Below are 22,113 nucleotides of genomic sequence, written 5' to 3'. Positions count from 1 at the left end.
AAGAGATACGTGTATCAATATGACTAAAGTAAACAACACCAACATGTTTTATGTTCCACTGAGAATATAGAACATTACACACGGCGCTCAAAAATCTATCAAAATGTTTCAATACGACTTTGGTAAGCTATGAAGTTGCTGTGCTTCAACATAGGAGTATTATTATGGTGTGTGTATAAGGTAAGGCATTATCTGGCGATTTGTTTCGCAATATTATTCAAAAGCAACTTTTCTTATCTTCTGGCACCTGCTGATCTGTATTTGGGATCTGCATGAGTCCTGACATTCATCCTCCGCTGTTTCCAATATAAAGTAGTGTAAAATTCGTACTTATATATGTCAGTAAACTCGCCATGAAAGCGCTAAAACCTTCCCGGTGTAGTGAGTTTACATTATACACCCAAGGAACTTTAGTTATTAGAGAGTTCCGGTCGGACGGGTTTTCACGGGACACATTTCCAGCGTTGTTGTTGCACTAGTGAGCCACGGATGAGGAGATGCTGCTCCGTTATTGATTGAAGTAAAGTCTGAATGTCATTAAAACAGTTAGCTCCATCTTTTGACACTGCCTCCACCCCCGTCCTTGCACGCTACACCGCTACAATAAAGATGACGGGGAGAAGACGCTGTCCAAGTGGAGGCACGTAAATAAGACCGCCCACAAAACGGCACATCCTGAAGCGACTGTCAGAAAGCGGCTTGAAGATGATCTGTAAAACATCATCTATGCAACATTTTGACCAAAGAACCACCATTACATGTTTTGTAGACCAGTGGTCCCCAACCACTGTACCGGGGACCGGTACCGGTCCGTGAGGCATTTGCTACCGGGCCGCAGAGAAACATGAAATAACTTTTAAAAGGACTGCATTTTGATGCATATGAAAAAGTGCAATATATTCATCTGTACAGTAATCTATTTATTTGTATCTGCACATTATTGCTCTTTTATCCTGCACTACAACGACATTTCCTTCTTATCAGTACTGTAAAGCAGTGGTCCCCAACCACCGGTCCGGAGACCGGTACCGGCCCGTGACGCATTTGCTACCGGGCCGCAGAGAAACATTAAATAATTTATAAACTGCATTTTCTCCGACTTAACTTTCGCCTGTCCCACTAGACACACCAATAAGCTTGTTTATAGATGTACAATAACACTCCTCATAGGAAATTATAGCTTTGTGACATCATACAATGCACATTATTCAACATATCAAATATAAAAGTGACATATTGTAGCCAAAGGCTGATTTCCATCCGCATCTCATTGCAAAAAAACAAGCCCAGGGTTCCCACTAATTCAGCGTTATAGTGAGTTGTATTATTTTTGCTGTATTTTTATCTGGCACAAGTGGAAAGCCGGTCCCTGGAAATAATGCCTACATTAAATATATATATATATATATATATATACATATATACATATACATATATATATATATATATATATATATATATACATATATACATATATACATATATACATATATATATATATATATATATATATATATATATATATATATATATATATATATATATATATATATATATATATACACATATATACATATACATATACATATATACATATACATATATACATATATACATATATACATATACATATATACATATACATATATACATATACATATATACATATACATATATATATATATATATATATATATATATATATATCCACCACCAGGCAGAACGACTCCAAAACCGACAAAGGCTGTACCTGCCGCAAGAAACCTGATTGCCCTCTCAACGGGGGGTGCTTACAACCATCAGTCGTTTACCAAGCAAAGGTAACACGCAAGGACATTAACACATCCGACACATATGTAGGATTAACTGAGGGAGCATTCAAAACCAGATGGAAAAATCACAAAGCCTCTTTCAGAAGCAAAACCTTGCGGAACACTACAGAACTCAGTAAACACATTTGGAATCTCAAAGACAATAATGTTGAATATTCGATAACATGGCAAATTCTTGCATCCAGCACACCTTACAACAGTGGTAATAAAAGATGCAACCTATGCTTAAAAGAGAAACTGTTTATTATATACAGTCATCAGCATGCCGTCACAGAAGGAAACACCTCCTAGGTAAACACATGAGCCAATCACCACGCCCCTACGCCTGCCTGTACCCACCCGCTCTGTGCCCTATATAAACCATGGTATGTGAACGCTTCCATTAAAATCTCCTGACGATTGAGGAAACCCTCATGAAACAGGCCTGTAGAGATGAAATAGTCTTGTGATTTTCATCGGCAGTGAGTTTATAATCCGATACGTCCTATGGTCCGGAAAATACGCTACATGTTTATGTGGTTGTTGTCCAAGTCAAGCCTTGTGCAAAACAATGGCAGATGGTCATATTCTCCCTTGTCTCCCAGCTACTTCCCAGGGCAGGGAAGAGTGTCCTCAGATTGTCTTAATCCAGTCCCCTTTAATTAACGGTTTACACTGCAATCAATCCAAATCAAAACACATTATCCAGATGTGCCAGTTTGCAGGCGGGTGTTTGGTGCTTTTCTCCAGCAACGTGTGTGATTTGTTAACATGAGTTTTATGTATCAAGTGCAAAGTTTGCCAATTGCAACCGGTGAGGTGAGCACTTACTCGCTTCGTCTGCGTGCCTCCATCCCATCGGGCAGGAAGAGTTTGATTGTTGACACGATGCAGCCATGTGTGACTGGGGACACAGAACAACAACAAACATGTTACTACTTTACATTAACTTACCATGCTGCTTGTTACAGCGGACATCTTCCCGTCTGATTCCTAGGGATGGGCGATATGGCCTATAATCTATCATGCCATATATATTGCAGCATCCTGCGATAAAGATATGTATACCCATTGGGGATGTAACAGTATGAACATTTCATACCAAAATGATCATGGTTATCATTATCATCGCGGTACTGTTTATACTAGGGGTGTAACGGTACGTGTATTTGTATAGAACCGTTTCGGTACGGGGGTTCCGGTTCGGTTCGGAGGTGTACCGAACGAGTTTTCACACGGACATATTAAGTAGCGTAACGCACGTTGTGTGAACAATGCACACCGAGGCACAACACACGGCATGCTAGCAGCTAACGGGCTAGGATAGACTGACCATACGTCCTCTTTTCACCGGACATGTCCTCTTTTGCGGAGCTGTCAGGGCGGAGTTTCTTAAACGCCTCAAATGTCCGGCATTTTGAGTTAGGGTTGCGTGTATTTTCAATGTACGTTCAGGGTTAAGAAGGGGTTAAAAACAAAACAAATTGTGAAGGTGCGCAGCAGCATTGGTGAGGGAGGGGCAGAGACAGAGAGAGAGAGAGAGAGAGAGAGAGAGTTATGATAAATGCGCATGAGTCGCCAGGCTCTGCTTTTTATCCATAGATTTATCACATTTAATTTTTTATTATCTATAGCAGGGGTGTCAAAAGTGTGCCCCGGAGGCCATTTGCGGCCCACAGCTAATGTTTTAAAGGCCCACGGCACATTCTAAAAATACTATTAAAATAAACAAAAACATAACAAAAGTGAAACAAAAAAGCTTAAAGGTTAAATGTCATTTAGAAAAAGTTGCAATGTTGACTAATAAAACAAAGCTGTCATTGCTCAAAACATAATATTGAATCAAAATCAATGTTATTGTGAATTATTGACCTATCCAAGGTTCCCATTACTTCACATTAAATATTCCACTAAGACAAATATTTTTGGTGGAAGATTTTGCAAATTGGGTAAATAAATAACCCAAAAATGTATATTTTGTTGTTTTCTTACTGTACCGAAAATGAACCGAACCGTCACCTGTAAATCAAGGTACGTACCGAACCGAAATTTTTGTGTGCCGTTACACCCCTAGTTTATACAAACACTGAAATCTTTTGACAGTTATTTTTTTCCGAATAATCTGTTAGAAGACCCACTAAATGCATGTTTTGTGTTTCTTATCCTTCACAGATTTTTAAAATTTCAGTATTTTATGTTTTCAGTGCTGAGCTTTTAATGTTTTAAATATTGGTTTGAACTGTAGCACTTTAAGATTTATTTAAATGAAAAGTGCGTAACAAATCAAATCTATTGTTTTTTATTACTTCTGGCGGGCGTTGTGGCGTCCTAATCTGTTCAGCAGTCCTTGAACGCACCGTAAAAACACCTCCGATCACTTGTAGGTTCATTGTGCACAATTGAATAGCTTCATAGCTCAGACAGCAATGTGTTTATATAGGGGTCTCTTGGGTAATGTCGTTTCTTTGAGGGAGAGACGTTATTGTCTCTTGTTTTCATGTTAGCATTTAAGCTAGCGAGCTGCCGCCAATCAGTCTGTGAGTTTATGAAAGTGCAGTTATCAATCACGGTTTTTTGATAGTTTAAAATTAAAACGGTATTACGAACCTCAGGGAGTTTTACCGGCGTAATCACTCATATGGTTTATCGCAACAGCACTAATCACTAGGGATGTCCGATAATGGCTTTTTGCCGACATCCGATATTCCGATATTGTCCAACTCTTTAATTACCGATACCGATATCAACCGATATATGCAGTCGTGGAATTAACACATTATTATGCCTAATTTGGACAACCAGGTATGGTGAAGATAAGGTACTTTTTAAAAAAAATAAAATAAGATAACTAAATTAAAAACATTTTCTTGAATAAAAAAGAAAGTATAACAATATAAAAACAGTTACATAGAAACTAGTAATTAATGAAAATGAGTCAAATTAACTGTTAAAGGTTAGTACTATTAGTGGACCAGCAGCACGCACAATCATGTGTGCTTACGGACTGTATCCCTTGCAGACTGTATTGATATATAATGTAGGAACCAGAATATTGATAACAGAAAGAAATGGGGGGAGGGAGGTTTTTTGGGTTGGTGCACTAATTGTAAGTGTATCTTGTGTTTCTTATGTTGATTTAATTAAAAAAAATCCACAAAAAAAACGATACAGATAATAAAAAAAACGATACCGATCATTTCCGATATTACATTTTAACGCATTTATCGGCCGATATATCGGACATCCCTACTAATCACAATACATTATTTGGTATTGAAATTATCAGTAGCCTTGTGGTTAGAGTGTCCGTCCTGAGATGGGTAGGTCGTGAGTTCAATACCAAAGACTATAAAAACGGGACCCATTACCTCCCTGCTTGGCACTCAGCATCAAGGGTTGAATTTGGGGTTAAATCACCAAAATGATTCCCGAGCACGGCCACCGCTGCTGCTCACTGCTCCCCTCACCTCCCAGGGGGTGGAACAAGGTGATGGGTCAAATGCAGAGGGTAATTTCTATCAGTGGTACTTTAACTTTAATAGAACCATTTCAAAATGGGTTACAAAGGCTCCTAAAGTCAGTTGCTAACTTAGAAGCTCTGTCATTGGGGGAGGAGCTTAGAGTTAACCCGCTGCTCCGTCACATCAAAAGGGGCCAGATGAGGTGGAAGGGGCATCTGGTCACGATGCCTTCCGGACGCCTCCCTCGGGAGGTGCTTAGGGCACGTCCGGGTTAGACCCAGGAAACGTTAAAGAGACTAAGTCCTCCTAGCTGGTCTGGGAAAGCCTTGGGATTCCCCGGGAGGAGTTGGACCAAGTGGCTGGGGAGAGGGATAGTCTGAGCTTCTCTGCTTAGACTGCTGCTCCAGCAACCCGACCTTGAATAAGCGGAAGTGGATGGATGGATGGATGGATGGATGGATGGATGGATGGATGGATAGTTTCTGTTGTAAGATGGCTCTATCTACACGTCTGGTCAAAATGACCAGCATCTGTTTGGCAATTTTAAACCTGTTTTCGGCGATAATACAAGTTTTGGTATCAAGTAAGTAGTTACAGGAGCAGTGTTGGTCATACGAATACTGATAAGATACCTACAATTTTCAAGGGTATTAAATGATAACAGTTTTCATCACATATAACCAGACATAAACACAGGTTGGCTGTGTAACAATATCAATTAACATTTTAAATGCTTTCCTACTACTGGCTCGGATTCAAATCCTTAGCTTTTGACCCTACAGCTCTCCTGAGTCCAGGGACTTATCTTATGTCGTCCTAGTTTTGTTTGGCGCTACAGAAAAAGGTTTGCGAGATTTCATATTAGCCTGTGATAGTAGAAGCCTTGAAGAATGAGGATTCGTTTGTGGCCAGAACTCTTAATTTGAGAGGTTTGGAACTGGAGCTGAAGAGCTGACCTACATGTCCGCGCCATATTGTGTGTGTGCCTGTGTACATGACCTTTGAGGTTAGCTCCGAGGTACCCTTAAGGGTTAGTCAAGTCTGATGATTCAATTGCGGGCTGAGTGCATTAGCACGTAAGAGCTAGGGAGGTCAGACTGTTGGCTCGGTATTAAACTTTCCAAAATCACGGGACACTTTATGGATACAGCTGCACAATACAGAATGAATAAATACCTTATTTAGCGGCATGAGAGAGTCAAAATATTAGAACAGTCTATTAGTTAGCACATTAATAACTGTTATATATTAATATTTCCATCCAACCTGAGCATTATCATTAGGGCTGCAACTAACGATTAATGTGATAATCGATTAATCTGTCGATTATTACTTCGATTAATCGATTAATAATCGGATAAAAGAGACTAACTACATTTCTATCCTTTCCAGTATTTTATTTTAAAAAAACAGCATACTGGCACCATACTTATTTTGATTATTGTTTCTCAGCTGTTTGTAAATGTTGCAGTTTATAAATAAAGATTTATTTAAATAAAAAAAATAAAAATACATTTTTATTTTATTTTATTTTTAAAAATTTAAAATAAAAGCCTCTGTGCATGCGCATAACATAGATCCAACGAATCGATGACTAAATTAATCGGCAACTATTTTTATAATCGATTTAATCGATTAGTTGTTGCAGCCCTAATTATCATCTAAAGATAAATAAAGGCAATGTTCGTGATTGCATCTCATTAAATTAGACCCTTTATGTACTAGGGTTGTACGGTATATCGGTATTAGGATAGTACCGCGATACTAATCAATCATTTTCGGTACTATCCCGCCTCTGAAAAGTGGCATCACAACATCTTCTTTTGTTTAAAAAAAATGTATACTATGTTTATAAACTCAGGAAATATGTCCCTGGACACATGAGGACTTTGAATGTGACCAATGTATGATCCCGTTACTACTTGGTATCGGTTTGATACCCAAATTCGTGGTATCATCCAAAACTAATGTAAAGTATAAAACAGAAGAATAAGTGATTATTACTAGGGATGTCCGATAATGGCTTTTTGCCGAAATCCGATATTCCGATATTGTCCAACTCTTTAATTACCGATACCGATATCAACCGATACCGATATCAACCGATATATGCAGTCGTGGAATTAACACATTATTATGCCTAATTTGGACAACCAGGTATGGTGAAGATAAGGTACTTTTTTAAAAAATTAGTAAAATAAGATAAATAAATTAAAAACATTTTCTTGAATAAAAAAGAAAGTACAACAATATAAAAACAGTTACATATAAACTAGTAATGAATGAAAATGAGTAAAATTAAGTGTTAAAGGTTAGTACTATTAGTGGAGCAGCAGCACGCACAATCATGTGTGCTTACGGACTGTATCCCTTGCAGACTGTATTGATATATATTGATATATAATGTAGGAAGCAGAATATTAATAACAGAAAGAAACAACCCTTTTGTGTGAATGAGTGTAAATGGGGGAGGGAGGTTTTTTGGGTTGGTGCACTAATTGTAAGTGTATCTTGTGTTTTTTATGTTGATTTAATAAAAATAAAAAAAATAAAAAAATAAAATTTAAAAAAAACGATACCGATAATAAAAAACCGATACCGATAATCTCCGATATTACATTTTAACGCATATATCGGCCGATAATATCGGCAGGCCGATATTATCGGACATCTCTAATTATTACATTTTAACAGAAGTGTAGATAGAACATGTTGAAACAGAAAGTAAGCAGCTATTAACAGTAAATGAACAAGTAGATTAATTATTCATTTTCTACCACTTGTCCTTAATAATATGTACAAAATAATAGGTGCATAAATGACACAATATGTTACTGCATACGTCAGCAGCTAAATTAGAAGCCTTTGTTTGTTTACTTACTACTAAAAGACAAGTTGTCTAGTATGTTCACTATTTTATTTAAGGACAAACTTGCAATAATAAACATACGTTTCATGTACCCTAAGATTTTTTGTTCAAATAAAGCCAATAATGCATTTTTTTGTGGTCCCCTTTATTTAGAAAAGTATCAAAATAATTTTGGTACCTGTACCAAAATATTGGTATCGGGACAAGACTAATATGTACCTTTGCGTGTGTTCTCAGTGACATCGACGCCAAACTGAATGATGTCTCCAGAAAGGACCTCGCAGGGCGGACTCTCCTCCGAGCCACGACTCAGCCTCTGGCTGTTGATGAACGTGCCATTGCTGCTTTTTGTGTCCTGCAGGTAGAACTGACACAGAGAAGAAAAACAATATATAGAATTAGACAACTGATAATTATGTAAGCAATTCACCAGTGAAAGGATATTTTGTGTGAAAAACAGCATGTAACAACATCTTTTGGTCCTTGAAGGAAAGTAAACAGTCTCCAGGAATAAAAATAACAACTGTTGCCATGCCAGGCTTTCTCAGGGTCCTGTCAATCATCTTGTCAAAGGTCATTATGGTTGATTGGTTTCCCCCCTCTGGGTTGTTTGACACTAGAGCCAAAAAAACATCAAGCACCTCTACAAATCAATTTGATGGCAAGACAAAAAAAACTAAAAGATATGTAACCTCAAGCATTCCCTTATTTCTTTGTCTCACTTTCAATCGCGGTGAATAACAGCAGAAGTGAGCTCACAGCCAATTAAAAATGTGGTAATGTCATCAAGACATCTCTGGACAATCACAGCAGATCGCAAACGTCGGCTTCTTTCACCAACATATGCTGTCTTTAGATCGATAAAAACAAGCCAATATGCATGTCAACTTAACTCATGGTGCAAATACAAGCATGCAATTCCAAGATAACACAACGTTCAATCAAGATCGATAATGGCGCTACAAGCTGGAAGTATTATTGCTGCACTTCACTTTAAAAAATAAATAACAATGACTGGAGATGTCCGGTAATATCGGCCGATAAATGCTTTAAAATGTAATATCGGAAATTATCGGTATCTGTTTCGAAATTATCGGTATCGGTTTCAAAAAGTAAAATGTATGACTTTTTTAAAACGCCGCTGTGTACACGGACGTAGGGAGAAGTACAGAGCGCCAATAAACCTTAAAGGCACTGCCTTTGCGTGCCGGCCCAGTCACATAATATCTACGGCTCATCACATACACAAGTGAATGCAACGCATACTTGGTCAACAGCCATACAGGTCACACTGAGGGTGAGCGTATAAACTACTTTAACAATGTTGCAAATATGCGCCACTCTCTGAACCCACACCAAACAAGAATGACAAACACATTTCGGGAGAACATCCGCACCGTAACACAACATAAACACAACAGAACAAATACCCAGAACCCCTTGCAGCACTAACTCTTCCGGGACGCTACAATATACACCCCCGCTACACCCTACCCCGCCCACATCAACCTCCTCATGCTCTCTCAGGGAGAGCATGTCCAAAATTCCAAGCTGCTGTTTTGAGGCATGCTAAAAAAAAATAATGCACTTTGTGACTTCAATAATAAATATGGCAGTGCCATGTTGGCATTTTTTTCCATAACTTGAGTTGATTTATTTTAAAATACCTTGTTACATTGTTTAATGCATCCAGCGGGGCATCACAACAAAATTAGGCATAATAATGTGTTAATTCCACCACTGTATATATCGGTTGGTATCGGAATCGGTAATTAAGAGTTGGACAATATCGGATATCGGCAAAAAAGCCATTATCGGACATCTCTAATAATGACTGTTAGAAACTGTTACCATTGTACTTGTCTGAATCGTTGATTCTCCCAAAAAGAAACTCTGTAAACCAGGGATGTCGAAAGCTCACCCGCATTTTTTATTACTAAGATATATTAGATATTACACTTCCAGTAATTTACTTTGACACCAACAACACAAAACTAAGTTAACCTAATAGGCTGTATTGCATTGCTTTTATCATATTTAATGCTCAGACTGTAATAATGCTTAAAGGCCTACTGAAAGCCACTACTACCGACAACGCAGTCTGATAGTTTATATATCAATGATGACATCTTAACATTGCAACACATGCCAATACGGCCGGGTTAACTTATAAAGTGCAATTTTAAATTTCCCGCCACACTTCCGGTTGAAAAAGCCTTCGAAGGATGACGTATGCGCGTGACGTAGCCCGAGGAACAGAGGTATGCCTTCTCCATTGAATACAATACAAAAAAGCTCTGTTTTCATTTCATAATTCCACAGTATTCTGGACATCTGTGTTGGTGAATCTTTTGCAATTTGTTTAATGAACAATGGAGGCTGCAAAGAAGAACGTTGTAGGTGGCTGTAGCAACACAAGGACCACTTACTCGGATAGCAGACGCCTAGCCGATGCTAGCAGACGCCTAGCCGATGCTAGCAGACGCCTAGCCGATGCTAGCAGACGCCTAGCCGATGCTAGCAGACCCACCGCACGGATGATCGGGTGAAGTCATTCGTCGCGCCGTCAATCGCTGGAACGCAGGTGAGCACGGGTGTTGCTGAGCAAAGCAGATGAGGGCTGGCTGGCGTAGGTGGAGCGCTAATGTTTTTATCATAGCTCTGTGAGCTCCGGTTGCTAAGTTAGCCTTAGCGTCGTTAGCAACAGCATTGTTAAGCTTTGCCAGGCTGAGATCTATTTACCGTGTAGTTACATGTACATGGTTTAATAGTATTGTCGATCTTCTGTCTATCCTTCCAGTCAGGGATTTATTTATTTTGTTTCTATCTGCATTTGAGACAGATGCTATCACGTTAGCTCATGCTAAAGATGTTAAAGAGCTTCGTCGATGTATTGTCGTGGATATAAAAGGCACTGTAATGTCCATTTCGCGTTCTCGACTCTCATTTTCAAGAGGATATAGTATCCGAGGTGGTTTAAAATACAAATCCGTGATCCACAATAGAAAAAGGAGAGAGTGTGGAATCCAATGAGCCAGCTTGTACCTAAGTTACGGTCAGAGCGAAAAAAAAAAAGTATTTCACTGCATTCTGGTCCGTCACTCTAACGTTCCTCGTCCACGAATCTTTCATCCTCGCTCAAATTAATGGGGTAATCGTCACTTTCACGGTCCGAATAGCTCTAGCTGCGTTGAAAACAATAGGAAAATATGAGGGAGTGAACAACTGACAACGTCACGCTACTTCCGGTAGGGGCAAGGTTTTTTTTTTAACAGAGACCAAACGTTGCGAACTTTATCGACGTTGTTCTATACTAAATCCTTTCAGCAAAAATATGGCAATATCGCAAAATGATCAAGTATGGCACATAGAATGGATCTGCTATCCCCGTTTAAATAAAAAAAATTCATTTCAGTAGGCCTTTAAATGTCTTGTTTGTTGTACATACAGTACAGGCCAAACGTTTGGACACACGTCATTCAATGCGTTTTCTTTATTTTTATGACTATACTATCAAAATAGCCACCCTTTGCTCTGATTACTGCTTTGCACACTACACAGTAATCAGAGCAAAGGGTGGCTATTTTGAAGAAACTAGAATATAAAACATGTTTTCAGTTATTTCACCTTTCTTTGTTAAGTACATAACTCCACATGTGTTCATTCATAGTGACAATCTACAATGTAAATAGTCATGAAGATAAAGAAAATGCATTGAATGTGTGTCCAAACTTTTGGCCTGTACTGTATATTTTAACTTTTTATTGGAGAATTGTATTGACTGGAGAATTACATGCCAGTAGAGCAGACATTGGAGATGATTGTTTTGTTAGGTTCTCATTTTCTCCATGAAATTCACATAACGCTGCATTGTTAGCTGTCTCTTGCTAGTATTTCTTTTTGTACTATCTATAACACGCAAAATAAGGAAAGACGCACGTTCTTGTCATGATGGGCATTTTTTTTATTTATTTTTTTTAAGTGCAGTATTCCAAGCTGATGTATGTACCAAACCATGATTATGACGTACTGTTACACCCCTACTAAGCTATTTTTAGTTTACCAGTGTTTTCCATACAGGGCGCCAAAAGTAAAGTACTTTGTGGGGGATGTTATTTATTTATTTTCAATTTTTTTCCAATACACAAAGCTAACACGCCACCTTCCAGATGATATAATGTATGTGCTCTTGGTAGTTAGGTTCCACACAAAAATCTACTAGTTTATTTTGAAATTTGAGTTCAAAGTTTGAGCAACAGGCTTCTGTAGCTCGTTAGCAGCAAAGTTTTGATTGATTGATTGAAACTTTTATTAGTAGATTGCACAGTACAGTACATATTCCATACATTTGACCACTAAATGGTAACACCCCAATAAGTTTTTCAACTTGTTTAAGTCGGGGTCCACGTTAATCAATTCATGGTAGCAGTCAATATTCGTTTCCACAGTTTGGTGACCTGTAAAGTAGAAATGCATTTGGGGTTTTATGTGAATTTTGTTTCGTATAACCTCATTCGTTAAATTAAATCACATGACTATGTTTTTTGAATGCGGAGTGAATGATGGGTTCTCATTTCTCTGTGAAGCACTTTGAGTGTCTAGAAAAGCGCTATATAAGTCTAATCCATTATAGGGCTGCAACTAACGATTAATTTGATCATCAATTAATCTGTTGATTATTACTTCGATTAATCGATTAATAATCGGATAAAAGAGACAAACTACATTTCTATCCTTTCCAGTATTTTATTGAAAAAAAACAGCATACTGGCACCATACTTATTTTGATTGTTTCTCAGCTGTTTGTACATGTTGCAGTTTATAAAGGTTTATAAAAAAAAATTAAAAAAATTTAATTAAAATAAATAAAATTTGCCTCTGCGCATGCGCATAGCACACATCCAACGAATCGATGACTAAATTAATCGCCAACTATTTTTATAATCGATTTTAATCGATTAGTTGTTGCAGCCCTAATCCATTATTATTATTATTAAACATCTTCATTGCTCAGTTCATAACTTGAAAGCTTCTAATATTATAGTTTAGCCATCAGTGTTGAATTAGTAACTAACGTATAATTATGTGTTCTTTCTTTTACTTAAAAGGATGTGAACTTTTAAGCACTTACCGTAATTTCCAATCTATAAGACGCTACTTTTTTCCCCACATATATATATTATATATATACATACATACATACATACATATATATATATATATATATATATATATATATATATATATATATATATATATATATATATATATATATATATATATTTCTCTTGTTATATTCTTATTTTACTGATATATTTGTATTCTCATTGATGCTTTTTGTTTTTATTCTATTGTAATATTTTTCTATTTTGTTTCCATTTATACCCCCATTATTTACTTTTTTAAATACGATCTCAATTCTGTACACTGCTGCTGGAATTTTAATTTTCCTGAGGGAACTCTCCTGAAGGAATCAATAAAGTACTATATATATATATATATATATATATATATATATATATATATATATATATATATATATATATATATATATATATATATATATATATATATATATATATATATATATATATATATATATATATAATATATATTTTACTCTACACCATGAAAAAATACATATATTTTTTTAAATCCATTCTTAACTTTTTTTAATTGATTAAGAATCTTAACAAATATACTATGCTATGACATACTACCAAAATGTTCACTTCTGTTTGGTGACATATCAGTATTTAAATACAATTTCCAAGGGCTTTGGTGGTCCAGACTTGGATTTATATTCATTTTGTTCCTATTACTATTCTTTTTAATTGCACATCCAATCAACTTATTGTGTCAAGAAGTACACAAAAACAAACAAACAAACAGCCACCTCGTCTTTTCTCAAACAGGAAAAATGAGACGGCAACACATAATACCCACACAAAAAAACAGAGATAGAGAAGAAAACACAACACATTCATTCGTCGCTCAGCGATGGCGTGTGAAAGTGGAAGCACATACTTACAGAGGCCAGTAAAACAAATAAGACGGCGCACGCAGGGTACTGGACAAACACGTACACGCACACACACAAACTGCACAGTCTGATTTGAGAGCCAGAGGCTTGATATTGGTGTCGTCCATCGGGGGCTTTATCCATCAGCTCTTCATTCAGTCGGAGCGACTGAAATCAGGTGTCGGTCTACCGGAGAGCAAGATGCAGGAGAGGAGGAGGCGGAGCCATAAGGACCACCGAATAAGACATGGCGAAGAGAGAGACTGTTTCACTGATCTCACCAGTCATCAGACTGCAGTGTGCTACGAAAAGCTACCCAACCGACAACCACCCGCAGCACACACACACACAAACACACACACTTACCTCCTGTCCCCATGGTAACCTGGAGACAAGGAAGGAGGGACCTCACTTCAGAGCTTTCGCCCAGCAACACCTCACACACACACACTATGCGCCAGAAAATACATAGAGACTATAGCTTCCAGCTATAAGGTACACAATGATGTCATCCACCACTTCCAAACAGCAGAGCATACACTTGGTCAACAGATCTTCCATCAACAGTTTTTTAGTCCACAGGGAAGCATCTCAGCTGACTGGAGGTATGGAAAGTTGTGGTCTGTCCTAGACTGAACACCTGTCAATCACAGGTCACATGCGGTATGTACTCAGATAGATGTGGCGCTACTGCCTGAAGCAGGTGTTATTTCTAATGCCTGCTCATTCAAGGGTCCAAGCAGATAAATCAGAGCTCCACAAAGTGGGGACCTTGAGCCAAATGTGGAGTGGTTTCGTTCGGCACGCCAAAGAGGGGCTTCCCAAACTGTATAGAAAATCATACAGACCTACACTATATTGCCCAAAGTATTTGGCCATCAAAACTATGAATGAACACATGTGGAGTTATGTACTTAACAAAAAAGAAGTGAAATAACTGAAAACATGTTTTATATTTTAGTTTTTTTTAAATAGCCACCCTTTGCTCTGATTACTGCTTTGCACACTCTTGGCATTCTCTCAATGAGCTTCAAGATAGTCACCTGAAATGTTTGTCACTTCACAGGTGTGCCTTATCAGGGTTGATTAGTGGAATTTATTGCTATATCAATATGGTTGGGACTAGGGATGTCCGATAATGGCTTTTTGCCGATATCCGATATTCCGATATTGTCCAACTCTTTAATTACCGATACCGATATCAACCGATACCGATATCAACCGATATATGCAGTCGTGGAATTAACACATTATTATGCCTAATTTGGACAACCAGGTATGGTGAAGATAAGGTCCTTTTTAAAAAAATTAGTAAAATAAGATAAATAAATTAAAAACATTTTCTTGAATAAAAAAGAAAGTAAAACAATATAAAAATAGTTACATAGAAACTAGTAATGAATGAAAATGAATAAAATTAAGTGTTAAAGGTTAGTACTATTAGTGGACCAGCAGCACGCACAATCATGTGTGCTTACGGACTGTATCCCTTGCAGACTGTATTGATATATATTGATATATAATGTAGGAAGCAGAATATTAATAACAAAGAAACAACCCTTTTGTGTGAATGAGTGTAAATGGGGGAGGGAGGTTTTTTGGGTTGGTGCACTAATTGTAAGTGTATCTTGTGTTTTTTATGTTGATTTAATTAAAAAAAAACAAAAAAAAAACAAAAACAAAACGATACCGATAATAAAAAACCTGATACCGATGATTTCCGATATTACATTTTAACGCATGTATCGGCCAATAATATCGGCAGGCCGATATTATCGGACATCTCTAGTTGGGACCATCAGTTGTGTTGTGAATGAAGTGAAGTGAAGTGAATTATATTTATATAGCGCTTTTCTCTAGTGACTCAAAGTGCTTTTACATAGTGAAACCCAATATCTACATTTAAACCAGTGTGGGTGGCACTGGGAGTAGGTGGGTTAAGTGTCTTGCCCAAGGACACAACGGCAGTGACTAGGATGGAGGAAGCGGGGATCGAACCTGGAACTCTCAAGTTGCTGGCACGGCCACTCTACCAACCGAGCTATACCACACCTAGAAGGTGTGTCCAAACTTTTGGCCTGAACTGTACGAGAAATACCAATTTATTGCATTTGAAAGGGTGTACTTCCATTATTATTATGTATCAATTTGGTCTCAAAAAAATATTGGCAATAATATTGCTAATCGGCAATAACTTGTAGGTCAATATATCCAGCCCTTTGAGACACTTGTGATTTAGGGCTATATAAATAAACTGATTGATTGATTGATATCGTCGAGCAAAATTTGCTGTCAGCCCAGGCTTTGCTACACCTTGCATTGGTCACCAGTCAATCAAAGGGCACATACAGACAAACACATATATTTACACCAAAAAACAATTAAGAATCTCCAGATAACTAAATGTGCCTAATTTTGGAATGTGGGAGAAAGCCGGACTCCCGAGAGAAAAGCCACGCTTGCTTGCCAACGCCACACAGAGATGTTCCAAGGGTGATTTGTAGGATAGGACAGACTGTGTTCATCCCACAATGGGGAAATGATGTAGTTGCAAACAAGGGGGAAACATTAAAGAACACAAAGGACATAAAAGAGCAACCAGATGCCTCTTTGACACAGGCTACAAAAATAAAATGAGCAATAAATAATAGATATTGCGCCGATCTGAGCCGAGGATGTCGTTGTGGCTTGTGCAGCCCTTTGAGACACTCGTGATTTAGGGCTATATAAGTCAACTTTGATTGATTGACATATGATTGCACTATGCATAGCGATATATTTATATATATACACGCGACCCCGAAAAGGACAAGCGGTAGAAAATGGATGGATGGATATATATATATATATATATTGTATTTTTTATTTTATTTCCAAGATGGCGCCGCTGTAGTGGCTGCTGGTGGCAGGAGCTCTGTGCTTTTGTGTTTCCCTCGTTTTCACATATATATATATATATATATATATATATATATATATATATATATATATATATATATATATATATATATATATATATATATATATATATATATATATATATATATATATATATATATATATATATATATATATATATATATATATATATATATAGTGACAAAGGGTGGCACTTTCGTGACTTCTGCGGTGCTTTTTTGTGGACTTCTGGATCTGCCTCCCGGGAGCCTTTTGGCCATGAAGACCAGCTGCTGGGTCTCTGCCACACCAGAGTGCGTTTGGAGAGACTGCAGGAGATGCAGATGAAGAGACAGGGCTGCGGAGCTAGCACTGAGCGCCGGACCGGACATGCTTTACAGCAGGGGTCACCAACGCGGTGCCCGCGGGCACCAGGTAGCCCGTAAGGACCAGATGAGTAGCCCGCCGGCCTGTTCTAAAAATAGCTCAAATAGCAGCACTTACCAGTGAGCTGCCTCTATTTTTTTAATTTTATTTATTTACTAGCAATCTGGTCTCGCTTTGCCCGACATTTTTAATTCTAAGAGAGACAAAACTCAAATAGAATTTGAAAATCCAAGAAAATATTTTAAAGACTTGGTCTTCACTTGTTTAAATAAATTCATTAATTGTTTTACTTTGCTTCTTATAACTTTCAGAAAGACAAATTTAGAGAAAAAATACAACCTTAAAAATGATTTTAGGATTTTTAAACACATATACCTTTTTACCTTTTAAATATCTTCCTCTTCTTTCCTGACAATTTAAATCAATGTTCAAGTAAAAAAAAAATTTTTTATTGTAAAGAATAATAAATAAATTGTAATTTAATTCTTCATTTTAGCTTCTGTTTTTTCGACGAAGAATATTTGTGAAATATTTCTTCAAACTTATTATGATTAAAATTCAAAAACATTATTCTGGCAAATCTAGAAAATCTGTAGAATCAAATTTAAATCTTATTTCAAAGTCTTTGAATTTATCTTAAAATTTTTGTTCTGGAAAATCTAGAAGAAATAATGATTTGTCTTTGTTAGAAATATAGCTTGGTCCAATTTGTTATATATTCTAACAAAGTGTAGATTGGATTTTAACCTATTTAAAACATGTCATCAAAATTCTAAAATTAATCTTAATCAGGAAAAATTACTAATGATGTTCCATAAATTATTTTTTTAAGTTTTTGTCTTCTTTTTTTCGGTTGAATTCAGAATTTTAAAGATTCGAAATTGAAGATAAACTATGTTTCAAAATGTAATTGTCATTTTTTTCGTGTTTTCTCCTCTTTTAAACCGTTCAATTAAGTGTAAATATCATTAATTATTAATAATAACATAGAGTTAAAGGTAAATTGAGCAAATTGGCTATTTCTGGCAATTTATTTAAGTGTGTATCAAAATGGTAGCCCTTCGCATTAATCACTACCCAAGAAGTAGCTCTTGGTTTCAAAAAGGTTGGTGACCCCTGCTTTACAGTGTCTTGGCTGAATGAGGAGGTATCGGACACCTCAGTCTCCTTAAGACGCATCCTCGCTCATCCATGCGGACTGGACACTGGCCGAGAGTTGGTGGGCGGCCGAGAGTGGAGTCGGCTCTCTTGGTTGCTTTGTTGGGTCTGCTCCTATCTCTGGCCATGCTCCCCCCACCCCAGCAGACGATGGTGTGGAACACCGTAGAGCAGTGGTCCCCAACTACCGGTCCGTGGATCGATTGGTACCGGACCGCACAAGAAATAAATAAAATAAATAAATAAATAAAAATTCTTTTTTTATTAAATCAACATAAAAAACACAAGATACACTTACAATTAGTGCACCAACCCAAAAAACCTCCCTCCCCCATTTACACTCATTCACACAAAAGGGTTGTTTCTTTCTGTTATTAATATTCTGGCTCTTACATTATATATCAATATATATCAATCTGCAGGGATACAGTCCGTAAGCACACATGATTGTATTTTTTTATGACAAAAAAAACAAAACAAAAAACACCCCCCCCCCCCCCCCCCCCGGTCCGTGGGACACATTTTCAAGCGTTGACCCGTCCGCAGTTACAAAAAGGTTGGGGACCACTGCCGTAGAGGCCATCACAGTGTATATTTTCCTGAGGGAACTCTCCTGAAGGAATCAATAAAGTACTATCTATTTATCTATATGTTTCTTCTACTTTTTATTCATAGCTGTATGTAAGAAGTGGCTGGTTGCATAAGCTCTGCTCTTTTAATGTCTTTAATGTCATTTGATGTTTCCCTCTTACACACATGTAAAAGGGATGTGTGCTATGGCTATGAGTTGTTTTTTTCCCTTGGCCTCAGTCTGGACCCCCTCTCCAGGGGCCCAGGCTTGGACCGATTTTTTTTTCCTCACCCCCCCTCCCCATTGTTTACCTTTTTCTCACCTTTTTTGTAAGGGGCGCTGGAAGTTGGCAGACCCGTCAGCGATCCTGTTCTGTCTCCCTGTAATGTTTGTCTGATCTTGAATGGGATTGTGCTGAAAATTTTAAATTTCCCCTCAGGGATTAATAAAGTATTTCTGATTCTGATATATCTCTTGACTGCGAGGCTAACGTGCTAGCTAAAACACCACCATGTGCAGCGTAGCAACCATTGAAGACAATTGAGACTCTTTAATAAAACACTTGTTTCTGTAAACATTGAACACAACTTTCAACTCTTGAATCTACTGGACTGTGGAGGGGTGGGACGTGGAGCTGGAAAGAATCCACATGCAGTGCTAAACCAGCAACGTGGCCCCCTTTTGCCAATTTCTGCATAAATATGTTGTGCGTAACTTCGATTTCTGCTTTGATGAATGAATCAATTGTCATCTCAATGTGTGACACATTTCTACACCCACGTCGGCCATATTTCTACACCCACATTCCCTAGGGACGCTACATGCCTTCTTCCTCACTTCTTAAATAGTTCTAGACCAGGGGCCAAAAAGCATGTGTCCTGTGGACCAGTTCTATTTTATTGAGGTTCTAATAAGGAACAGGTATGTAGGCAGTGTGCTGAAATGCAAATCACCCTCTTGTCTTTAGACTTCCGACAAAAATCTAGTGCGAGTCAAATTACCGATCTTGTAGCGGACAGGATTGAGGTGATCCTGAATGAGGCCTACAACAATGCAAGGGGGGTTACCACATCTGCGGACCCTTCCAAGGTTTCTCATTGTCATCCTATTGGGTTGAGTTTTTTTGTGCCCTGCTGTGGGATCTGAGCCGAGGATGTCGTTGTGGCTTGTGCAGCCCTTTGAGACACTTGTGATTTAGGGCCACATAAATTTGATTGATTGAACCACTTTCATGTGGTATTAGACAGAAAGGAAGACTATTTTTTCTCCCCCATTTGAAAATGTGGACATTATCACTACTGTCTGCTTCCAATCAATGCAAGTCATCAGAATCATACCAACTTATATTGTTGTCTTCATGAAAGAAAGGAATCTATATGTGTTAAACAAGCTTGTATTATCATTAAACACCTTTAAAGGCCTACTGAAATGATTTTTATTTATTTAAACGGAGATAGTAGATCCATTCTATGTGTCATACTTGATCATTTTGCGATATTGCCATATTTTTGCTGAAAGGATTTAGTATAGAACAACGTCGATAAAGTTCGCAACTTTTGGTCTCTGATAAGGCTGCAGCTAACGATTATTTTTCTATCGATTAATCTATAGATTATTTTTTCGATTAATCGGTTAATCTATAGATTATTTTTTTCGATTCGTCTATAGATTATTTTTCCTTTTACCGATTATTTTTTATTTTATTTTATTTAAAATGAAGATGAAAAAATAAAAGTAGGCCAGTTTTTTCAAAAGGCATGGCTTTTATTTACAAAAAAAAAAGTATGGCCACTCAGTCAACATTGACAACAACATGACAAAATATTCTGTAACAATGTAAACATTTAAAACTTTTAACATTTAACAAAATTAAAAGTAGCTTATTTGCTTTTTAATGTGCAAATATAAAAGTAAACATCCAGTGCAAATCTTAATATTCTGCAATAGTATAAGCATTTCAAAAGTAAAAGTATTGCTTATTTTGCTTTAAAATGTGCAAAAATAAAGATAAACATCCAATACAAAAAAGTGCAAAACGAAATATTCTGTAACAAAAGTGTAAACATTTCAACAAAAGTGAAAGTATTGCTTATTTGCTAAAATGTGCAAAAATAAAGATAAACATCAATACAAAAAAGTGCCAATCTAAATATTCTGGAGCACTGTAAACATTAAGTATTGCTTTTAAAATGTGCAAAATAAACATCCAGTCCAACACAGTACACAATAACCAATTCTACTCATTCCAGTGAGTGACTAACAGTTGTAATGAAGAAAGGTTAGCATGTCTACTTGCTTTGCTTCTTTTCTTGTTTACAATATTCCCAGCAGCTGAAAATAGGCGCTCAGAGGGGGTCGATGTGGCTGGAACTGAGAGCTAATTAGCCTTCACCTCAAGCCAGGACTGCGAGTGAGCTGAGCTGCAGTTTAAATTTCTAGTAGGTCAACGGGCTCATAGTGATGTTACTAGTAGTTGACTGGGAGGTGTTTATTATCATTTGGGGAGAGTCCACTGCCTGATGCTCACCTGCTAAACACCTATCTGGTCCACGCTGAAGCGCTGACTACATGCGCTCTGAATACGCACTGCTGATTGGCTGATAATGCTTCGTGTGTACCAATCAGATGGTTGTGTGGGTGGGACAATGCTGCGTGTGTACCAATCAGATGGTTGTATGGGTGGGACAATGCTGCGTGTGTACCAATCAGATGGTTGTGTGGGTGGGACAATGCTGCGTGCTGAGACAGAGGCAGCCGCAGAAGGAGCAAAGCAACTTGTTAAGACTTTAGCAGCTAAAGTTAGCTTTAGCTTAGAAACTCGTTCGGTACAACCCCGTACCGAACCGAAAGCCCCGTACCGAAACGGTTCAATACAAAACACGTACCGTTACACCCCTAGCAGATACAAATGACACATTCATGTTTTTGTGTAATGA

At 37.5% G+C, this 22,113-nt stretch overlaps 1 protein-coding gene across 7 annotated transcripts in view; it reads right to left on the bottom strand.

Moving 5' to 3' along the window:
- The window catches only part of slmapa (sarcolemma associated protein a), a 117,651-nt gene that overhangs the window by 58,109 nt on the left and 37,429 nt on the right, over positions 1-22,113 (bottom strand). For all 7 annotated transcript variants that reach the window (XM_062038190.1, XM_062038191.1, XM_062038192.1 and 4 more), the window contains exons 2-3: positions 8,361-8,508; positions 2,643-2,715 (exon numbers count right to left, since the gene is read on the bottom strand). In XM_062038190.1, the coding sequence (XP_061894174.1) occupies positions 2,643-2,715; positions 8,361-8,508 (221 nt within the window). The remainder of the gene's footprint in view (positions 1-2,642; positions 2,716-8,360; positions 8,509-22,113) is intronic.

This window comes from Entelurus aequoreus, linkage group LG26, assembly GCF_033978785.1.
Source record: "Entelurus aequoreus isolate RoL-2023_Sb linkage group LG26, RoL_Eaeq_v1.1, whole genome shotgun sequence".
NCBI classification, from domain to species: domain Eukaryota; kingdom Metazoa; phylum Chordata; class Actinopteri; order Syngnathiformes; family Syngnathidae; genus Entelurus; species Entelurus aequoreus.
The sequence above is the reverse complement of the archived record's forward strand: the minus strand, read 5'-3'. Positions and strand labels throughout refer to the sequence as shown.